This window comes from Pelodiscus sinensis, chromosome 3, assembly GCF_052426305.1.
Source record: "Pelodiscus sinensis isolate ZL-2025 chromosome 3, ASM5242630v1, whole genome shotgun sequence".
Classification (NCBI taxonomy): Eukaryota; Metazoa; Chordata; order Testudines; family Trionychidae; genus Pelodiscus; species Pelodiscus sinensis.
Genome location: NC_143054.1, coordinates 182358883 through 182381363, shown reverse-complemented (window position 1 = coordinate 182381363; position 22481 = coordinate 182358883). Strand labels below are relative to the sequence as shown.

At 39.9% G+C, this 22481-nt stretch overlaps 1 protein-coding gene across 3 annotated transcripts in view; it reads right to left on the bottom strand.

Moving 5' to 3' along the window:
* Positions 1 to 2637: 2637 nt before the first annotated feature.
* The window catches only part of PAPOLG (poly(A) polymerase gamma), a 46578-nt gene continuing 26734 nt past the window's right edge, over positions 2638 to 22481 (bottom strand). For 2 of the 3 annotated variants that reach the window (XM_075925530.2, XM_089777522.1), the window contains exons 13-23: positions 20789 to 20842; positions 17253 to 17372; positions 16746 to 16855; positions 11799 to 11920; positions 11520 to 11695; positions 10990 to 11099; positions 10608 to 10915; positions 8058 to 8267; positions 5204 to 5263; positions 3914 to 4029; positions 2638 to 3775 (exon numbers count right to left, since the gene is read on the bottom strand). In XM_075925530.2, coding sequence (XP_075781645.2) covers positions 3931 to 4029; positions 5204 to 5263; positions 8058 to 8267; positions 10608 to 10915; positions 10990 to 11099; positions 11520 to 11695; positions 11799 to 11920; positions 16746 to 16855; positions 17253 to 17372; positions 20789 to 20842 — 1369 coding nt within the window. In that variant the 3' untranslated portion in view covers positions 2638 to 3775; positions 3914 to 3930. The remainder of the gene's footprint in view (positions 3776 to 3913; positions 4030 to 5203; positions 5264 to 8057; positions 8268 to 10607; positions 10916 to 10989; positions 11100 to 11519; positions 11696 to 11798; positions 11921 to 16745; positions 16856 to 17252; positions 17373 to 20788; positions 20843 to 22481) is intronic. The other variant, XM_075925533.2, reaches the window with a different exon arrangement.

Below are 22481 nucleotides of genomic sequence, written 5' to 3'. Positions count from 1 at the left end.
CTAGACGCTCTTTTCTGCAAATGCTTTTAATGGAAAAACTTTTCCATTAAAAGCATTTGTGGAAAATCATGCCAGTCTAGACATCACTCCCTGGCTATCACTCCAGTGGCTGAGCCACATTCCTCTGCTTTTCCCCCACCCCCATGGCTGCTAGCACCAGCCCCACTTCTCCCTGCCCCCCTCCTGCTACACCCACAGGCTACATTACTAGGGGGATAGGACAGAGTAAGGGAAAGGTTGGGCCTGGGGCAAAGAGGGCATTGTCCTAGCCCTCCCCCAGTGGTGCTGGAAGGAGGGGAGAGCAGTCACATAGTCAGTGCCACCCTCCTCACCCCCTTCCTCAGTCACATCGGTCTGGAAGGAAAGCCAGAACTTCAGGATCATTTCCCACTGTCCTTGCACAAAATGCACATGTAGAGCACTTGTCCATAGGGTAGATAATTATACATGCTGCAGTGGGTGCAATAGACTAGATAGGAGTCTGGCACTAGAATGAGGGCTATCTGCCTTCCCCTCTCCCCCCTCCTCCCCCGCTTTGAGCTGCAGTAGTATTCTTTTGCTGATTTTAAATTAAGAATCAGGAAGTATTTTGGGCCTGCTGTGTAAAGAATGTTACAAGTACAGTATCTAGCTTCACACTGTACCCCTCTTCCTCTAAACTCCTTTGCAAAAATCCTGTTAACTTCTCCTGTTTAATTGTTAATGAGGATCTAGTAATCTCCATCCTCCTTGTTATAGCCTTTAACAAAGTTAAAGATTCTTCTCCCTCTGTCTTCTTTTCAAGATTAAACAGGCCCCTTGGCTCCGTCCCATTTACCCACATTTCCTAAAGCACGGCTCCTTGGACAGTGTAATCCTGATGACAATGCACTAATGCCAGGCAGAGTAGGACAATTAATCACCCCTGTCTTTACATATGACACTCCTATTAATATACCTGATTGGTACAACTGCATCGTATTGATATTTTCAGTTTGTGATCCATTAACTCCCCACCTCTTTTTCAACAGTATAACTACCTACCCACTTGACTTTTCCCCCACTTCAGTGTAGAGCTTTGTACTTGCCTTTGCTGAATTTAATCTTGATTTCAGACCAATTCTCTAATTTGAATTTTAATATTGACTTTTACAGCTTATGGCTGATAGAGTGGAGAGTATAAAATGTGCAGCTATTATCCAAGTCCAATACTGGACCCAGTACTGACTAGGAACAGTGCAGCATGTATTTTTATGGAAATATGTTTGAATAGGAATATGACAACTCAAATCTGTAAATTGTGTATATTCTATGTGTATGTAGCATTGCTTTATTTGAAGTTAGAAATATGAAGTATTAGCATGTCTAGATTAGTAAACAGGTTAAATTAGGAGCCACAATAGTACTCAAGGAACATCTGTGAATAGTCTTGCTTTTCCTGTAAGCCAGGGCACCTGATCCTAGAACCCATTTTAAATGCTAACTTGTCATACTGCCAGTGGAAAAAGTACAAATAGAACACAAAAGGATTCCTGCCTTGAATAACAGGGATATAAAGGCAGTGAACACAACAGTAGGGCTGCTGCCATTATGTGCCTGCTTACATCAAAGATGTCTTCTGCAAACACCTGGAACTGAACAGGTGGAAGGATCAGGCCCAAGTTAGGAAGTGTCCCAGCTTGAGAAGACATTAGAACTACTAGTGGGTAAGAAATTGCATGCAACAAGTTTCTAAAATATTAGGCTTAGCTAGGGTATTTTGTTTCTTGTTGCAGTCCTTTACTTTGATTTGTCTGCTATTATATACACAACCACTTATAGCTTGATTTTTATACTTAAACAAGATATTTTATTAACAGTGCAAATAATTGTTACCTGGGGGAAAGGATTGACAATAGCGGTGTCTCTCATTGATAAAGGGGGTGAATACTTACGTTTGCTCTGTATAAAATTTTATGCAGCATAAGACTGAGTTATCTGAGGTTCTGGTTCCATTGTGGCTGTGCACTTGACACAGTACCCAAGTCCCTTTGACTCAGCCTTTCCAGACCATTATGTTCTGAGAAAATGCAGCAACACTGATGAAACATCAAATTAAAGATTCCCCTATTTGATGTTGTTAAAACATCATCTGTATCTGTGTGGAGTTTAAAAAGGAAAGATGAGGAAGGCCTGGCAAAACATGTATTTCTCTTCCTTGCTCCGGTCCCTTATATCTTAGGTCAAAATTCCAGTTTATAACAGATCCATTTTGGGGGACGGATGGATGGACGGACACCAAAAACCCAGGCACACTTATCAGTATCTGAACTGGTATTTCAGCGATCAACTCAGCTGACAGATGCAGCTTGTTAAGCACATAGTACAATCCCTACATTTTTGCATCAGACATACTACTTTCTAATGAAGTCACACATTGCATGGTAAGATTTTATTTAGTATTTGTCTCAAAACCTAATGTTCCTGGTTGCTCATACAGCTGACCCATAAAAGCTGTGGTACTGAAGGAAAACTACAGTTAAGGAATACTGTATCTGCAAGTTAGAATCCTATTCAAAGCAGAAGTATTTTGTATATTTGTATTTTCTTCAAAACGCTTTTGTGAAAAGGGCTTTCAACAGATTTGAGCTACGTAAAGAAGTAGACTAAAGAAGAAACTGAAGTTTTTAAACTTTTCTTTCAAAAGATGTTATCTTACAATACATACAAAAACACTTTCAAAATACATACAACTTTTACAAAACATTAAACTAAACAAAGTACAAGAGAAGTTATAGTCTAGGGTTTGGTTTGTAGAAACTGCCTTTTCCCCTGGAAACTATTCTATTTAACCAGGTAAACGTTATAATGATTATGTAGATTGTTTACATGTAGACTGCAATAGTTCTCAACCAGAGTTCTATAGACACTGTTATGCAAAAGGAAATATTTTTGGGTGTTTCAGTGAAGCTAGTATCTGTTTCTGCATGCCTAATCAGTGAAGAATTGTTCTGTAGAATGAATAGATGGTAAAGTTACAACAAGTTCTTTCCTAGTCTCAATATTTATCTGTGTCTTAAGTATTTTGGGTAAGTTAATTTGTTGCTGTGGGGAAATTTTTTTTAAATTAGCCAGTGAAAACTGGAAGAGCTCCTCAGGCTGCTTCAGAATAAGATTTTCAAGAATCAAATTCCATCGTATAGAACATTCCTACTATGTCCGTATATTGGCAGATTACCTTAAATGGAGGAATTTTCATTTTTAAATTAAAGATTGATTTATTGGGCTTCCATGGGAGACAAGCTGTACAGCTTACATAGTGCCTGGCTATGTGCTAAGTACAGGAAAGCAATTGCCTATGGATTATGAGTACTAGCCTGACTGATGGACAAAAGTGTGTGCTCAACCAGAAAAAATTGGGAGTCCACAAAATAAAGTGGATCTACACCATTAGGAAAGCAGAAACAATACCAGGACTTTCATATGCACACTTTTAACTAGAATGTAACTCCAGTGTCTGAAGTAAACAGGTTTACATACGTTCAGAAAAATGGTATCACAGGACAATTTTTTTGTATTTTTCAGAACAATTTTTTTTAGCTCAAGACAATGATTATAACACAAGAGTTTTTAAAAAAACAAACAGGACTGCTGTTGGAAGGGAGTTCTAAGTGAGAAGTAGGTCAGTCAGAAGCACAAAATATTTGAACTAAAGGCAAATTTTAAAAGAGACTCAAAAGCCATGATTTTGTAGACAGTAGCTTGTCTGGAGATGATCTTGGAAAAGCTATACAATAATGGAAGTGTCCTACAGCATCTGCAGATCAAAATGCAGACAAAAATTAACAGGAAAAGTCTCTCCAATTCAGTTACAGTAACGATATTTTATGTGGGACAGCAACTGCAGTATAAAAATTGCTTATTTAAGCCACTAAACAACCACTACTATCTTTACCTGAAGAGGCACTGTAGTTACCGGTTAAGGGTCAATCTGATGGAATGTTTAATGACACGAATATTATTTGTTGGAATGGGAGAAGATGAATCTGGTAGTTCTTTACTGGCAAGTCTCTACAATAGAAAAATATTAATTAAGTGGGGAAGAGGAAATGTTTGTCAACATGAATGATTTAACAGAAGTTGGGTAGAAAATGAAACTGTTCAGCTGTAAACAAGACCTACAGATTAACCCTGTAACCTACCACATCAAACCCAGAGGTCTAGAATATGCCCTCAATACTGATTATCTGCCAGAAAGATTAACTTCTCTACTAGAAGTTAGACATTTGCAGGCAAAGTCTAACACTCCTCACCTCTTCCCACATCCAGCCAACTGCCCCAGCTCTGATCCTCCTCCCAAAACCAAACTTGCTCTGCCCCCCAACTCTGAACCCCTTGTGCCCACCCCCAGATGAAGCCCTCATCCCACTCTACAATAGTCTGGTAAAAAGTGAGGGGGAAGGAGGCTTAGGGAGAGGAATGAGTGAGTGGGGGGCAGGGCCTCAGAAGGGGAAGGACAGGGGTGTTTGGTTGTGTGTGTGATTAGATGGTGGTGTGATTAGAAAGTTGACAATCTTACAAGGCAGTCCAAAAATCTACTGGCTGAGGTTAAAAAAGTAGTGAGGTAAGTTTCAGATTGTATCTTGATTAGCCTAGTTTTAAGATCGAGGGCACCTGAAAAAATAGGTTTCAAACCTCTGAAGTGTATTTGTTAGATTTGCAAATGTTTTTTAGTATATCCAGTTTTTTACATTGAAGTCCTGTAAACGTCATATGTAGGTTGACAGCTCAGAGCACTCAGTGAAGAATGTGATTGAAGCAGAGCATAGATTCTAGCAACAGTAAGATGACAATTTGGAAAGAAAGGGGCTTGGTCTAGTGGGTTTTTTTTTAAGTGGTTGTGAAGTTTGAATGCCTGAGATTGTAGGAGACAGATGCTTATGTGCGCAAATGAAGTGTTTTTCCTTTCTCAATCTTTGGCTTTATGCCTGAGCCTTAAGTAAGAATGGCAATTTGGGGCTTCTGTTTGAGAGCGGCTCAAGCTGCTCTCCAAAATTCCACTGCACAGTGCTTGCATGAGAATCAGTTACCAAATGCTTCTGCAAGAGTTAAAGAACTATAATATATGAACAAATAAAGTACTTGATAGTTAAATAGCTGGCTTTATGTGTAAGCAATTATCTTAATGCAAACAGGAACTACTCACTAGTTTTGCTTTACCTGTGAACAAAGACTCAGACAGTACCTGTGATCTTGATGTGTCAATAGTTGGAATAGGCATGGATTCCTCTTGTCCAAGGCTCTCCTAACCCAAAGTAGGTAAGAACAGTGTACTGAATGCATTGCAATTAAGTTCATGCATATGAAAAGTACAAAATTCAGCTAATGAACAAATACTTAAATGCTCTCTTAGTTGGTACCAAAAACAGATAGAACAGGCATTTGTGAAACTTTAGAAGCCTCGTGACATTTATTTGTTATGTGGAAGGCATTCTGGGCTATTTTATTCTTCTATAAAGGGCCTGCGTATGTACCCAAAAGATATGAATATCAGTGCATGCACCTGCTCAAGTTAACACTTTTTAGCAAAACTAACTTGGGGAGCCTTTAAAATTGCTCAAAGTTTGAATTTACATAAAAAAGACTATTTACTTGAATGGCTATTGTACACAAATCCAGGCTCTGAACTTTTCATTACCCAGCTTCTGCCTATAGATTGGGATGCCCTTTCTTTAACAAAAAAAAAAGTTGACAAATTTTATTTTTGAAGGAGACAAGATTTAAATTGTTGGTTATAAAGTGAGTAACTTCTGTTTTTGGCTTACTGGCTGTCCTGAATGTATTTGGTTTGAGCTGACCAAAATTCAGGAAGTTTACAGAAAGACTTTAGAAAATGTTTAATTTGGCTGATGTTATTGGGCAAGTTAAAGCTATTTGAATTTTGACACTGGATTAACCACAAGTAAATTTTTCATCCAATAAGTTTTGTACAAAAAAAATATTCACTCAGTGCTAGGTTTAGGTCTAGAAATAATTCAAATGCTCAGAGACTTAAAGTATGAAGTTACACATTGGCTTCCCAGCAAATAATTTCACATTGGCTTCCCAGTACGATGTGTAGGTAAACAGAGAAATGGAAAAAGCTTGATTTTAATTCATATATTCTTAAGTCACTAATTAAGTGAAATTCCTTAAATACTCTGAGTAGACTAGGACCTTCAGACTAATGCCTTAAGGACCAAACTACCCTCAGATAAGAGTAAAGCTTTCATTGGGAGTTGAGAGCATATCTGAAATTCAACTTGGTTGAGTACAAACAGTCCTTACTGAAGAAAGCATTGCTTCAACTTCAAACAAGCAAAAGCCACATGAGTGGACTTTTCTGAGGCACAACAGGAGCTTGAGAAATAAAGTTTTTGGAAATGTATAATCAAATTTAAAAAATAGTATTTCCCTTTGTACAAAAGTGGAGGTGAAAATAGCAAAAGTTATTTAAAAAAATTAAAGATATTAATGCCTAACGCATTGAGGACTGATGTCAATTTTCAGGGAAATGGAACTAAAGATAATTTAGAGCTTGGTCAATATCAGCTGCTGCTAACCTGACCAGCACGTTAAGTGTCTGCACCAGAGATATTGTACAAAAAACCTACAGGAAGACATCCTAATCTTCCCTACTATGGTAAGCCATTTTCTCCAGTGTATTATCCCATTTATAAGTATATCAAAGTACATACCGAATGTTAACTGTGCAACAACTGGATAAATAACTCAAGTTTCTAACCCATCTGTTGGTGTTTATTACATTTTGTAAAGAAGATTCTGTAGTTTACTTGGCCTTCTGCCTGTTGCTGCAAATTTCTCACTCCACAGAATTGTAGCTAATCAGAGTGAATGATTAATCTTCTAGACAATCAGTTTCATCTATATTGTCCTGTAGCACTATCAACACCTTTACCAAAGGCTGCAAGTTTGTCACAGAAGTCATGGGTTGGTACTTTCCAGGACCCCTGACTTCAGATTGATCCAGAGGCTAGTCAGGCCACTGCAGATTAGCCACTGCTGGAGCAGTTTCAGGCCATCACGTGCTTCTCCCCCAAACAGCAGTAGGAGTTAAGAGTGTGGGAGGGATCTCAGGGCTAGAGTACAAGATGGGGGGGAAGGGGGCGCTCAATGGCACTTGCTCAGTGAGTGCTCTTTCAAGCAGTGACACATCCCTTCTCACAACTCCTACATGAGGACACAGTTAGGTGACACTAAGAACTGCCTCTATCTCTGCAGCTCCCATTGGCTGTGGTTCCCAGCCAACAGGTGCTCTGGAGTCAGTGCTCAGGGCAGGGGCAGTGCCTGCAGCTGCCTGGCTATGCCTCTGCTTAGGAGTCAAAGATGTTGCCAGGTCATGGACAGGCCACAGGCTGTGAAGTTTTGTTTACTAAACCATGAGTTAGCAAAAAAATACCCATGACTAAAATATAGCCTTACCAATACTTACTACAAGTGATGGGGAAGGGATTATTTACTTCAGCTAAGATACATAATGAATAGTACCTGCAATATCAAGATTTTTCAACAAGATTTCTCCCATCATTCTATAAACCATAACTTTGTGCACTCCATAGTTAAGATACTTAAAGTATGGGTTTAATGCAGCTTGACTATAGAAATGGCATTACTTTCTTATGTCACTATTGCTTAGACTAATGTGGTTTTATTTTTTGAAGATGACCAGCAAAACATTGAGCTTGTATTTCTTGATAATGACATGAAAATTAATGTTTTTCCTAGAAACTTTACTTAACTAGTTAAACAATAGCACCTCAAAAGGTAATGGTGACTGCTGAGCAATTGAAAGTGGATATTTAACTGTAACTAGAAGTTCTTTAAAGATATGTAGTCCCCATCCATATTCCACTCGTGTCCAGAGCCAGAGAAAAGTAATGTCCTTCCGTGCACACGGGGCCTAGCTTACCTCATGATTCCATCTTAAGGGATACAAGGTTGGATGGACCTATTGAAACACCCGTGCCCCAGCATGCAAGAAGCACTGGGAGGAAGGAGGAGTTGATCAAGAGGGCTGGTGGACCCACTGGAGTACTCACAGTGTTTGAGAAACACTGATGTAGCTGACAGTTGTAATGTCTGACATAACATGGTGAACATGGATGAATGGAAGAAAGGATGTTCATGTCTTCCTGACTGCCTGCAACTCCAGGATATTGATGAACATCTTGGACTTGTGAGAAGTCTGGGTACTTTGAGGTGTGTGGTTCCACAACCCAATAGGGATGCAGCTTTAGTAGTGGTCCTGTCTGGAGAAGGGAGAAAGAGGAGCCTTGTCAGGTATGCATGGATTTGGATTTGTCCACGTCCACCATAGCAAGAAAGATACTAGATTGGTCAGAACAGTCACCATGAGCTTCATTGACTGGCGTTTTGGAGATTACATCAAGTAGAGTCTTGCAAAAGGGATGACAGTTGCATAACATTATACGATCTAGCCGAGACAAGTGACTTGACTAGTACTTGGGGCTTTTTTGTAATGTAGGCTGTGATACTGCTCATGGTCTGGAACCTGTCCTGCAGGTATGATTTTGTTGTGATACAATTCAATATTGCCCGAATGAGAGAGAGAGATAGAGAGAGAGAAAAAACAGATTTTTCAGTGTTTACACTGAATCCAAGTATAACATCATGGAAGTTGATAATATTAGGTTTTTCTCTAGGATTTGAGGACAATGAGACCACAACATCAGACATGGACTGGCTCTACTGGGAATATCTTGGTAAATACTCTGGGGGCAGTTGCTATTCCAGAGGGGAATACTTTGTTCTGAAAATGGGTGGAGTCCACCATGAATCTCAGGAAGCTTTTGTGGAGGGGAACAAATGTTTAGGTGAAAAAGTAAAAGGTCCTTCATCTCAAGTGCCTTAAACCACTTGCCCTTTTCTGACTGGAATTATAGCTGCCAACATGGCTATGCAAAATTGTAGTGTGCAAATGTAGTAGCTGAGATGGAAGTACAGGAGTAGTCTTGAAATAAGCTGCTTTTTAGGTACCATGAAGTCAGTCAAATAAATCCCTCTCCCTCAGTATTGAGGAAAGTGGAGTTCGATCACTCCTTGGTGCAGCAAGAAGTTCACCTCTTGTTTGAGACTAATCTAATGTGGCCCTTAGAGGGGTTGGCAGTGGTTTTGGAGGAAGTTGGGATCCTAAATACCATAGCCAGAGTGGATGACATTCAGCTCCCACTTGTCTGTTATTGCAGTAGTCTAAGTCTTGAAAACCAAAAAATGCTAGGCAGGCTTAGGTCAAGTTGGGCTTAATGTTTTGTTGCTCTCAAGCACCCATCAAAACCAACATTGGCCAGGGCTGACCTTAAGATGCTGAGCCAGTTGCAGAGATGTAGAGAAGCAGGACTTTTGAACCTTCTGTCCTTTGTTGTTCATAATGCCTCTGAGGGAAAAGAACAGCCAACCCATGTACCTACATGTCCTACTGTGGGAGTAAACGCTGCAAATTTGGGGTAGATCAGGAAATTGTGTTCAGCCATTAGCACCTAGTATCTGGTTATCCTGAACTGCAGACTGGATGATTAAGATCTTTCTCCCCAGCAGATCCAGGCATTCACCCTCTATAAGCAGGGTTGAGTATGGCTGGGGAAACAATTGGCTATGATGTGAGCTTCCAAAGCAGTACAGATAGCGCTGGTGGTAGTTACCATCAGAACCATGGTATTTGATGCCCGGGGTCCTGGGTACAGTCTTATATCTTAATATCATGAGCAAACCCCACCCCATTTATCCATAAAGTGATACACTGTTAAAACTATTTTTAAACTATGTAGTTCTTATTTTGTAGGATGTAGCTACAAATCTGTATCCACACAAGTTTCCACCTTGGATCATGCAGCAGTGAGAAGAAACTGGAGACATGGTGATCAGTTTACCCTGCTCTATCCCCTCAGATGGGGCACAGGTGAGGTAGGGTGTATGCACATACCACTGAACACTGCTTTCAAATTCTCCAGCTCCAGATGCATGGTGTGCATGCACAGCCCACTATGGAATACAATAGGGACTATCACTCAAAAAAGTAAAAGAAATTGAGTCTTAGTCAAATTAGTATGACTAATGAACATTTTGGAGAAAAAAGGCTTTGGTAAATATTTCAATACCACCCTTATAATCAAAGTTATTAAATATGGCATTTAGGTCAGTCAGCAAAAAGGTAGTCCAGAATTGACAATGCTGATATTTTTATGCATAAAATAAGAAATAGTAAGAACTTTCGGGCTCATTTTATAAATCATTAAGCAACAAAATAAAAAAGCACAAGCCTAATTTTTAAAATAAATCTTTTCCAGGTTATTTAACTGTTTCATAGAACTTCGGATTAAATGTTCCTATGAGACTGTTCTCTCTAGAGCTTTACGAAACCTATCACTGGATGCAAGTGTTTCCATCTTTCCAAGAGCCTATAATCAAAGCTTAGGATTTAGTCATCGGTTTGCTAGAATGAAACACTGTCATATCAGATCTGAAAAGTGTAGTCTAATGTTCAGAGTTTGTGTAAGTAAACATTAGACTAATCCTGACAGCTGAAATTTTCTTATTACAAAGAAAGTATTAAAAATTGAAGTTGACATTACCTGCAGCGTCTTTTGGAGTTTCTCTATACACATCTCTCCAACTCTGTCTCTCTTTGATTCTGTATTGAAGTGTGTTTTTACCTTTTCTATATCTTTAAGCCTTTTAGTGCATTCTTCTGAGGAAGGTGAATGAGATCTTTTAGGTGCAACATTTTTAGAGTTTATAGTTAAAATTCCATTTAGTAATTGTTGCCCCTGTGCAGGAGGAGATGTAATAAGTCGAGGAATCACATTGCGTCCTACTACTGTAGGTATGATGCATCCAGTTGGAGAAAGCACTGTTTTTGTTGTACTTGTAACATCTGTCTCTGCACAAAGAAAACAGCCTTTAAAGTTAACAGAGTTAAAGTTTACATTTTCCTTACTATGTTTGGATACATACTTGAACCAATCACTGGAATGGACAGTCCTTTAACAGGCAGTGATGGCAAGGTGACATTCAATGGCTTCTCCCTACTGGTAGCAGCATTGGTTTTCTGAAGTACAGTATTCCTGTTCAATAAAAATTGCATGGTTTTTATATATTTCAGGTTACAAACACAGTCTCTTAATTGTACACTTGTTACCAGTCTCCTTGAATTATCCACTAGCCTAAAAATACATATTCTGTACATGAAGACAGTTGATTTCTGTTACCAAGTCCCTTTAAGTTTCTGCTGCCATTTCTGTTTATTCATAGTCATTACCCTTCAAAGTTTGTAGATTATACAGTCTTACAAAATACATGAGTAATATGCAAGACCCCAAACATTTTTTAAGAAATCAATGACTTAATTTACGTGCCACGACAACGACAACTGAAAAAAGTAAGGACTGCCCAACAAACGTGTCCACACTAAAAGTCAAAGTTATCCTTTGAAAGCACTTCACATTGCTACAAGGCATACTGGAACAATCTTACATACTGCTAACCTTTCTGTTTCTATCAGAGAAAAGGTGTCCAATTTAGAGATCCTGTTCAATGAAGAAGGGGAGCTATATCGTGTTCCAGTGTCTGTGTTAGTGAAACCATCCAAAGAGCTTCCATCCACTGAAACCCGTGTGGATGGAAATCCACTAATATTCCGCCCAATGTCCGGTATGCTTTGCTGAAAACAAAGGTTACAGGATATAGGTTTTTTTTTTTTTTTTTTAAATAAAAGGATACGCACACATACAAATATTTTGTGAAGGGTCAAAACTTCATCATACCTTCTTTCTTTTTTGTAATATTTCAGCAGGCAAATAATAATGCAGTTGCTTTTTCTTCACATGAGTGGCTTCAATCTTCATGCCTTCTTTTAGCATATTGATGTTATTTGCCTGCCTGTGAACTGTAATATGCAATTACCACATTTAAAGCCACAATACATATAGATTCTAGTTCACTCAGTGCAGATTTATATTTTTGTAAAACTGAAGATGCCAACAGCTGGCCTTCATTAAGCATTTTTACACTGAAAGTATCATATTGGAATATTGTCAATAATACGTTGAAGCAAATTTAAACTAAAGCTATAGTAACAGAAGGTTATCAGAAGAGAATTTTACTTTACATTTCATAACTAACCATGTCCATTTAATGTTCATAATCTGTCACCATCTTGTAGTCACTTTAAAAAAAGATGATTATGGGTGTTTGTGCTGCTTTAAAAGGTTGCAAATAACAGTGTAGAGGAAAGCAGGGGTCTTTTTTTAAAATATACTAACCTTAACGTTAACGCCCTCTGATTCACTGGACTGAGAAATTCAGTTAACTGTCACCTCTATGACTAGTGTTGGTTAGTCAATGGATTCAGATATCCATAATTTGCATACCAAATAACTCAGCTGTTTAAATATTTAGATGTAAAAATGCAGACAAAAAAGCCCGATGCAGTTTATTTCATTCCACAAACAGAACTGCCCACAAATTGAGCAGATAGGCAAAGTAGAGGAAGACAAAATAGAGCTGATAATGTAAGTTAAAATTAAGCACATCTTCCTGGATAGTGTCTCTGTAAGAGCATCTTCAGTTTCCATTACTTATAAACCAAATACAGTGATGTCACCCTTACGCTTATAAAGGGTAACTTTGGGAAATACATTAGTGGAGATTCCATTTTAAGGTTTACTTATTTGACTTTATATTCTGCATTTGTTTAACTGATGCAGTAGCAATTTAAGTTAAATTTTTAGTATGCTGCCAAGCGTATGTGGGATCCTAGAATTAGTAAAGAGATCTTGGACTTCCTCTGGAGACTCTTCATGCTCTCATCTCTCACCACTTGCCCCCACCCTGCCGGGACGTGCGGTGGCTAGAGAGAACTACCAGCTGTTTTACAACAGGCAGTGGTTCCTTCTAGCTGCTGTGTGCCCCTTGCAGGGGAAGGAGACTTTGCTCCCATTTCCACATCTTGATTGGCCTATGGGCGAGGGATCGGCAGGATGGCTATGGGATGGATCCACTGGCTTGACAGGCCAGATCTGGCCTGCAGAGGCACTCTTGCTAGACAATATTAATCTCCTGTGGTTCGGCACTGGCCAGGTTCCGAGGGTACTGGATGAGTGAAGTTCAACTTGTAATATAGAGAATGTCCAGCTAACTGTACTGGTTATAGTTAAAATGGAACAACTTGTTCAGCCAGGCTCAGCATTTTGCCTAAATGACTTCAGAGAGGTCTCTGGTAACAGTTTGAGTTACAGGCTCACAAAAACATCCATAACAGCATCCATAACATGCATTAACAAGGGCCAGTTGTTTTAAACACCTTAAATACAAGTGCACTATTAAAATTTTAAAAGATTAAACAGTTGACATTCAAATGCACATTGTAAAAAACTATGTACATACGTATCCAAAGGTGCACTTCTAAGTCTAACAAAACACACGCTGGGCTTCCACATTAAGATTTTGAAATGCTTACACATTTATATGCCAGATTTCTTTGAGGTTCGATTGTTTTAGCCCTCAAAGACTCATCATAAGAAACCATTAAAAGTTACCATATTATTCAAGCACTACTGTCATCTCACTCTGAAGTTTAACAAGCATGTTTTCATGAACCATCAGATGCTCACATGAAGTATGACTGAATTTCAGGTACAGTTTCTCAGTATGTTATAACAACAGTGAATGTAAGACAAACAGCAATAAATCTGATTGTCCACTTCTAGCTAATGGGGACTGGGGGGAAGGAGGGGGGGAAAATCAGTAAAAGCCACATATATACAATGAGCTATCAAATGCTCAAACTAAACAAAAAGTATGGTCTTTCAGCTATAGTAGCCTTGGAAATTTGTAAAAATAAAAATAAAAAATTGTGGGATTAAATTAACTTTGTCCCTTTAGATTTAGGGATGTTCAGTTTTGATTAACTGACTAATCAAATAGTTGATGCAATGTGCATCAACTATTCAATTAGTCAACAAGGGCGCTTTTGCCTTTGAAGCGTACACTTCAAAAGGTGAAAGTGCTGTGGGGAGCACGGGACCAGCTGGGACTCAAGCAGTCCCCCACTAGGTCTGTGCTGCCCACGACATTTCAAAGCAGCAGCACCCACATGAAGCCCAGAGTCAGCACCCAAGACCTGACCCCAGGCTCCATGTGGGCGCTGCCACTTTGAAATGCTGTGGGGAGCACAGCGTCAAGCTGTAAGAGAAATTGTATGACAACGGGAGAGTCCCTAGTTGATCCCAGATGCTATGCGGCGCTGCTGCTTTGAAATGCCATGTGCAGCCTAAGGCCAGCTGGGGACCCCGGGGTCCATGCAGCGTTCCAAAGTGGCAGTGCCATGTGAAGCCTGGGGTCAGCTGGGCCCCTGGTGAGCCCAGGCTCCACGTGGCACTGCTGTTCTGAAGCACCCGCTCTTCTTCCCCCCCTTACTGCCTCTTTCTGATAGAGGCAGCAAGGGGGGGCAGGGAGGGGAGAACTAGTCGACTATCTGATAAGCATTTGCTCATCAGATGGTCGACTAGTCCTTCCAATTCCTACTTAGATCTACACTTCAGTGATTCCAATACATCACAAATGAAAGGTAAGGGAAGAGTCAGTAGTTGGATATTACAAGTAGCTAATAGTAAAGGGTGTGTTGGCAACATCACAGTAACCCAATACTCAAAGAACGTTCATACCCTTACCAGTATACAAGTGTTCATGACCATGTTTTCTGACGTGCAGTCTAGCTTCAAGACTAGGACAGGAGTTATTGCATTCTATTACTGACCATTCTGAACTATTTTTATAAAGTTTGACTGCTACTCAGAAGTAGATTACCATTTTTGGGGCCCCGGGCCAGACTAAATGGGGGTCCTACCCCATCCCTTCTGCCTGTAGTCCCCCCTCTAACCTGAGTGCTCCTACTGGAGAAATGGGATTGGGGTGCAGTGACTTACCCCACCCCATCCACCTGATGTTCCTGTGAGGAGCAGGGATTTGCAGGAATGCTAGGCAGACAGAGTAATCCTCCGTGCCCACTCCTCAAGCAGGCGCACTGGGCAGGCAGAGCAGGCTGGGGTTCAGTGGCGCCCATTTTTCTGCCTCCCCCACCCGGCCCAAGCATGAGCCCCATTGGCCTAGGAGTGGTTAATCCACCATTGCTGATACTCTAATTCCTACGCTATAATTTCTACTACAAATTACATACAGCACGAATGTTGATGGTCTTAACTATGGGTCCCCCAACTCATGCCTCTGACTAGCCATATCTATGCCGCCTTTGACAGCAATTTGAAATAGATGCTTGCAACAGCTATGAAATTTATGAAATATGGCAAATGAAATTTAATGTGCATAAGTGTAAAGTAATGCACATCGGGAAAAATAACCCCAACTATATGTACAGTATGATGGGGGCTAATTTGGCTACGACAAATCAGGAAAGAGATCTTGGAGTTATCGTGGACAGTTCTCTGAAAACTTCCACACAGTGTGCAGTGACAGTCAATAAGGCAAATAGGATGCTAGGAATTATTAGGAAAGGGATAGAAAATAAGACCCAGAATATCTTACTGCCCCTGTAGAAAACTATAGTACGCCCACATCTTGAATACTGTGTACAGATGTGGTCTCCTCACCTCAAAAAAGATATTTTGGCCTTGGAAAGGGTTCAGAAAAGGGCAACTAAAATGATTAGGGGTTTGGAACGGGTCCCATATGAGGAGAGGTTAAAGCGACTGGAACTTTTCAGTTTAGAAAAGAGGAGACTGAGGGGGATATGATAGAGGTCTATAAAATCATGAGTGGTATGGAGAGGGCTGATAAAGAAATATTATTTATTAGTTCCCATAATAGAAGAACTAGAGGACACCAAGTGAAATTAATGGGTAGCAGGTTTAAAACTAATAAAAGAAAGTTCTTCTTCACACAGCGTGTAGTCAACCTGTGGAACTCCTTGCCAGAGAAGGCTGTGAAGGCTAGGACTATAATAGAGTTTAAAGAGAAGCTGGATAAATTCATGGCGGTTAGGTCCATAAAAGGCTATTAGCCAGGGGATAAAATGGTGTCCTTGGCCTCTGTTTGTCAGAGGCTGGAGAGGGATGGCAGGAGACAAATCACTTGATCATTGTCTTCGGTCCACCCTCTCTGGGGCACCTGGTGCTGGCCACTGTCGGTAGACAGGATACTGGGCTAGATGGACCTTTGGTCTGACCCAGTACGGCCGTTCTTATGTTGGCTTAGCAAATGTATAGTTCACATGACTGAGCTAGCTGCTCACCATGCCAGAGAAGAGATGCACATATTTATGATTCTGCTCGAGTTTTAGCTCTTCTCCCATTACTCCCTGTGCTGGACAGAACATGTATTTTAATTGTTTTACAGGTGGCTCTGACTTTACTGACTTTTTCTAGCATATGCCTGATTGAAGAAGTGTCATGTGTACAAGTTTAGGAGAGCTCTTTAGGGTAAGAGACTATAGAGTGCTTCAGTTAAGAGTCCTCACAATGTTCCTAATATGGTTTGTATCTGATAAGTAATGCTATTGTGTGGCTATAGCAGGTACACTGCCAAATAAAGAATCTGTTTTGTTGTCAAAAATACTACGTTTACCATTTTAAGATTAAACATCCACATGCTCTGCAACTAGACCTTCACCATAACTATATCCATATAATATAATAAAATAATCGTAAATCAAATTAAAAACCATACCAAGTCTAAAAAGAGAAATATAAGCTTACCCGTATCTGTGAATGACTGTATATCATATGTTAAGTCAATGTTAATACTTTCAGCATTTTCCATTTTCCTAAAAATTATTCCAAGGAACCACATTGATACATAGTTGCTCCTAAACAAAAACACACCAATCAAATCACGTCTCATTTGTGTGTATGTGTCAGTTCTATTTGGATGTCAATTTAGCTTCAGGAAGTGGATTAAATAAACTAATCTACATTTAGCTGTTCATTTGCACTACAGAGTTTGATTTAATTTCTACTTATTGCATAAATTGTTTTAGTATGCTAGCCAGAGGTACAATATTTCATTCTTAAATATTATGGCATATCTAGAATGCCTTCTCTTGGAGACACAGCTGTGAAGTAGTGTTTGATTAGCTTGAAATGCCTTTCAAGAATGCATGTGGAGGTATCTAGAATAACTGAAATCTGCTAGTCTTCTGTACATTTTAGTGACTAAACAACCACATTCTTAGACTTCAAAAACACACACACAATTTAGCTTACTCTTTGTAATGTTCCTTGTTGCCAGGGAAAGACTGAGGATTAACGTGTGCAAGGATTATAAATTCATTTCTCTCCAAGTTCCCAACAAGTACACGAATTTTAGATTCAACTAGACCAACCCTAATAAAAAGAGCAAGTATTAAATTAGTTTGGTTTTCCCGAGTCAGGCACAATACAATAGTTCTAATTACCACTTATACACTTTTTAAATGTTAAGGCACCAGTCCAATCAACCCAGCATGACCAGTAGCTAAATGGAATTTAAATACAGCAACTCAAGGCTGGATCTCAAAATTTGTTTTAATTTAGGACCAGAAGTTCCTTTAGAAAATTTCTTTATAAGGCTAAAAAGGTTGGCACAAGTTCATGATAGCCATTAATTATCCTATAAAGGAGTTAAAATATGGCCATTCCCATTCTAGCTTATGGCATCGAGTTGTAGGATCAAGATACTAGGTTACAAGTTATAACATTGGTTGGCTGGGTGGTAGGTGGGCAGAAAGAAGTCAATATGAAGCAAAAGTGTTTTTGGAAAGGTTATTGTAATTGCGTTTTGAGAATTGTACTCCAGACCTAGGAAGAAGAGCAGAATTCTTACTATAGCTAAGTAGAGAAAGGTAGTTCTGTTCTTGGAGTATTTAGAGATTCTGAAACGTGAATGTGTTCTGATTTGGAATGTAAACAAAAATTGCAGAATTCCCCATAAAAAGGGAAAGAAGTGGTACATGGGTATTCTGTCAGCGCCTCTCCTGGGTTCCATCAGAACCTCACCTAAAGTCTAACCAAAAATGTTTAGATTTCACCAACAAATTCTTGTTTCACACTTTCCCAGACAGCTCTAGCAGTCTATCCAAGTGAAAGGGTAGGGAGAATGCCTCCTTCTCCAAACCAAGAGAAAAAAGTCTAGAAGCACGAAAAGGGCAAGATAAACCAACATAATATTAAGTATGTTCCAGAATAACTTGAAGGCCTGAATTGTAGTATCTTCTCATTGGAAGTTCTTATGGCATTAAGTCAAAGAAAGATGTTAATTTACAATTTTTTTCTGTTTTCTTTAGTATTTTAACTAGCATGAATCAGTCCATTTAAAACATTAAAAAAATTGAATTCATGATATCACGTAAAGAAGTATTAAGGACAATGTAGGCAGGAATAATTTACAACAACACACACAAAAGTATTCGATAGTTAAGGTTGTTGAACTGACACCTGACTCAAATCACAAAAACAAATGAATAAGGCAACGTAACAGTACACATCCCGTTCATACCCAGACATTTTACCATCACCACAACTACTTGCACTATAACTCTTCCCCCCCCAAAAGTGCCTACCTTTCATCAGCTCTGTTGAGTTATCCCCTTCTAGTGTATTACAACACCAGAAGAACAGGATGGTGAAGTAAAGTCTGAGAGAGAATGTAAGGTTGTGGAGAGCAGAGTCTGTGGATTAATGGTGGTATACGTTTGACTGTTTAGCTAAGTGTGCATGCTAACAAGCCTGCATTTCATAATGAGAAAGTTGCCAGTGGATTGCCCAGGAAAACCAGAGCCAAATTTCAAATCCTTCTAATTAAAAATGGGAAAAAGCCATGGCTACCCAGACTAATTAAAAAATAAAATAAAATCTAAAAAACAGTTTTGCACCAAAAAGCCATTTATGTTTAGAGCTGTAGTAAGATTTATGCACTATTAAAAACCCATTACCTATGGAGCTGCTAGCAGAATGCCCCCATTAACTGTTACATGCAGTCTTAACTTGGTTAAGCTCACCATTTCAGGAACAAAAATGAATGCTTAACATAGCTATTTGACATAATACATATTATTGGCCTTAAAATTATTGGTATTTAATATCATATTGTTCAATTGAAATGAGCACATTTGGATGGTTAGTTTCAAAACAAATAGGAGGTTATTTTGAAATATGTACTTATTACCTGGGTGTTGCAACACACAGTAAGGTAAATAAACTTATGAATACATTTCATTAGAACAAATAGAAATTGGCTAGAAGTGGTGCCAGCCAATTCTGCTCCTTCAGTTGCTATTCTGAAATAATGTTTTTGCATTGAGTCTCGCAGATTAATTTAAAGCGGATAGCTGTGTAGCCATTAACTTTTAAAAGGCTGTGGAAAATGGTTTTTGCCTCCTGACTGCTTTTAGCACTGAATAGAAGGCAATGTTATTGGCCAGTGGCTTCTACAGGAAAAATGGCAGTCGTCATATCAGCGTTTAAACTCGCAGCCTCGGAAACGAGATCCAACATCTAGAACACATATTTCAATAATCAACTATTTCCCCAAGTCCTAAAGTGTTGATATTATAACTACTGAAAAGTCAGAGTGACTCTTAGTTGAAAGCCTCAGCATACTATTTTCTTCTGAACTGTAGGGCTACGTCTACACTGGCCCCTTTTCCGAAAGGGGCATGCTAATTTTCAACTTCAGAATAGGGAAATCCGCGGGGGATTTAAATATCCCCCGTGGGATTTAAATAAAGATGTCCGCTGCTTTTTTCCGGCTTGGGGAAAAGCCGGAAAAAAGCGTCTAGACTGGCCCGATTCTCCGGAATAAAGCCCTTTTCTGGAGGATCTCTTATTCCTACTTCAAAGTACACATCAAAGTAGGATGAAGAGATCCTCCGGAATAGGGCTTTATTCCGGAGGATCGGGCCAGTCTAGACGCTTTTTTCCGGCTTTTCCCCAAGCCGGAAAAAAGCGGCGGACATCTTTATTTAAATCCCACGGGGATATTTAAATCCCCCACGGATTTCCCTATTCTGAAGTTGAAAATTAGCATGCCCCTTTTGGAAAAGGGGCCAGTGTAGACGTAGCCTAGGTGTAAGGAGAAACCTTACATTTGGCAAGATATGAAAACCACTTTCATAGCAGTAATCATGCAGCTGCATACACTAAGAACTCCACTTGCTTCAGAATTGCCAAGAACAAGGGAGCTTTTCACATAGGAGCAAGGTTTACCCCCGGCCCAAAAGAAAAACAAACAAACGAAAAAAAAAACAAAAAAAAAAACCATGCCTCCACCCCTAAAAATTGCATGTCTACCATCTTTCAAATTCCTCATTAATCCACTTCTGCAGAGGCCATCACTACTGATCAGCTAAAATTTGCCACCACATAAAATAGTATTTTTTATGACTAATTGGTCACTTGATGCATTATGATTCCCAATTGTGTTTAATTGCAAGTTTAATTGCTGATGCAGACAGCATATCTTCTGCTTGCATACTGCCAAATAGCACTTTAACGGATACTGTTTCACCTTACTAGTGCTCACTGCTGCTTGTGGTGTTTTGAGAAACCATGTCACAACTACACTTATTTACCTTTTCCAAGAGAATTATAGAAAGCTTTTCCATATTTAGCATCCATACCTCGGAATTCCAAGCTGCATATTTTTTAAACAAAGGAGAGAGTTTGGTACTCTACCATTTTCCTCATTATATGAAGACAAGCCTACTGTAAGCTATGTTTTAAGTGATTTCCCCCCCCCCCCCCATATTTAAAAAAAACCTTACCATTCTAAATGATGCTCTTCGGTAGAAGCACTAGCAGTCAACACAATATAATGCCTGAAAAACAAATAGTTAGCCCCCGTCTGACAACTAAACTCTGATCCCAAATTCAGAGTAGAAAACTTAGTACAAGACTTAAACAAACAGTCATGAATCATATTTTACCAAAGCTATGAAAATACGTAATTACCCATTGTAAATGTAACTGAAAACAGAATAAGTGATCCCATTTCACTGAACTCAAAACATACATGTGCAATTTACTCTTGCATTAGATCATTAATGTATTTTGTACCTTAATTGCTTAATCATCCATTGTCTAGCATTATACTACATTTTAACTAAGGTGCAATCCTATAACAATACAGTGTGAAAATTTAATTTCACCAAGCCAATGGAATATTTTAATTGTTCTAGAATGGCTCTTAGAAGAATTCCAGGTATGTACAGCCAATGCTTTCTTCCATTGGGACAGGCACCAATGTGTCTTGGACAGGGTGGGCAACATAGGTCTCTCAGGCAGACTGGATGCAGCCAAGACACCAGATCCGGCCCATGGAACACCCAGCTGAGACCCTCAGCCACTCAGCAGCCACTGTTTTAAGCACAGGGCTGCTCAATGTGCCCCTCTGCTCTAGAGGGAAGGGATGCTTGTGTGATCTTCCTGCCCCCAGCCCCGTCTTCAGCTCCTATTGGCTGGAAACAATCAGCCAATAGGAGCTGAGAGATTAGCTTGGGGGGAGAGGGACAGTGCAATCCGCTCCCCCCACCCAGGCCTGAGTGCCACATGGAGGGAGCAGCCTTCAGTTTTAAGCAATCTCGGGCCGCAGCAGGCAAGGTGCCCAGCCTGCCTTGAGGGTGCTGCAAGGCTGTTGGTCGGGAGATGCTTAGGTAAGTGCTTCCCAGACAAAGCTTGCCTTTGGCACCCCAACTCTCCCCCCCAGGTCACCCCCCAAACAATCTTCACTCCCCCTTGACCCAGGTCACAATGCCCTCCCAGACCCAATAACCCCTCCAATACCCCTCCTTTCCCCAGGCCAGAATTCTCTCCTGCACCCATACTTTCTCTCAGACCCTACACTCCAATCCCCGACCCTGGTCACAACTCCTTCCTTCACCCAAACTCCCTCTGAGGTCTCACACTGTCTCCTGCACCCCAGTCCCTTACCCAATGCACTCTTCTGCACCCAACCTCCATCCTAGACCCTGCATCCCCTTCACAGAAACATGCAGCCCTTGACCACTTTCCAAAATCTTGGAGTGGCCCCCTCACCAAAAGTTAACAACTTCCCCGGGTCTAGCAGCATGCTGGAGTACAGACATTGCATGGCCCAATAGAACGAGTGTGGTTTAGGCAAGTAGAGTAGGTGTCCTACACACATGAAGCTCCAGGGTACACTCCATATGGATTTTTGTAGTGCTTCCCACGTCCACACTACTATTTTTTAGTTGTGCTTTATATGTTTAGGAAATATGGGGTAACAGTTCAGCTCTTTCAATTTACGTGGAAATAGGCCTCTTTCAACTTCCTTTTCTTCAAGCTATTTTAAGCCACAAGTAGAGGTACTGAAAGCATTTCTGATATAAGTATAAAAGTTAGCGATTCCTTTACTGAAGAGTAGCCTGCATTTTACTTTTACTGGATTCTAATTCATTGGCTAAAATAGGGAAAAAGAAAATTAAGTCTCTACAGGCA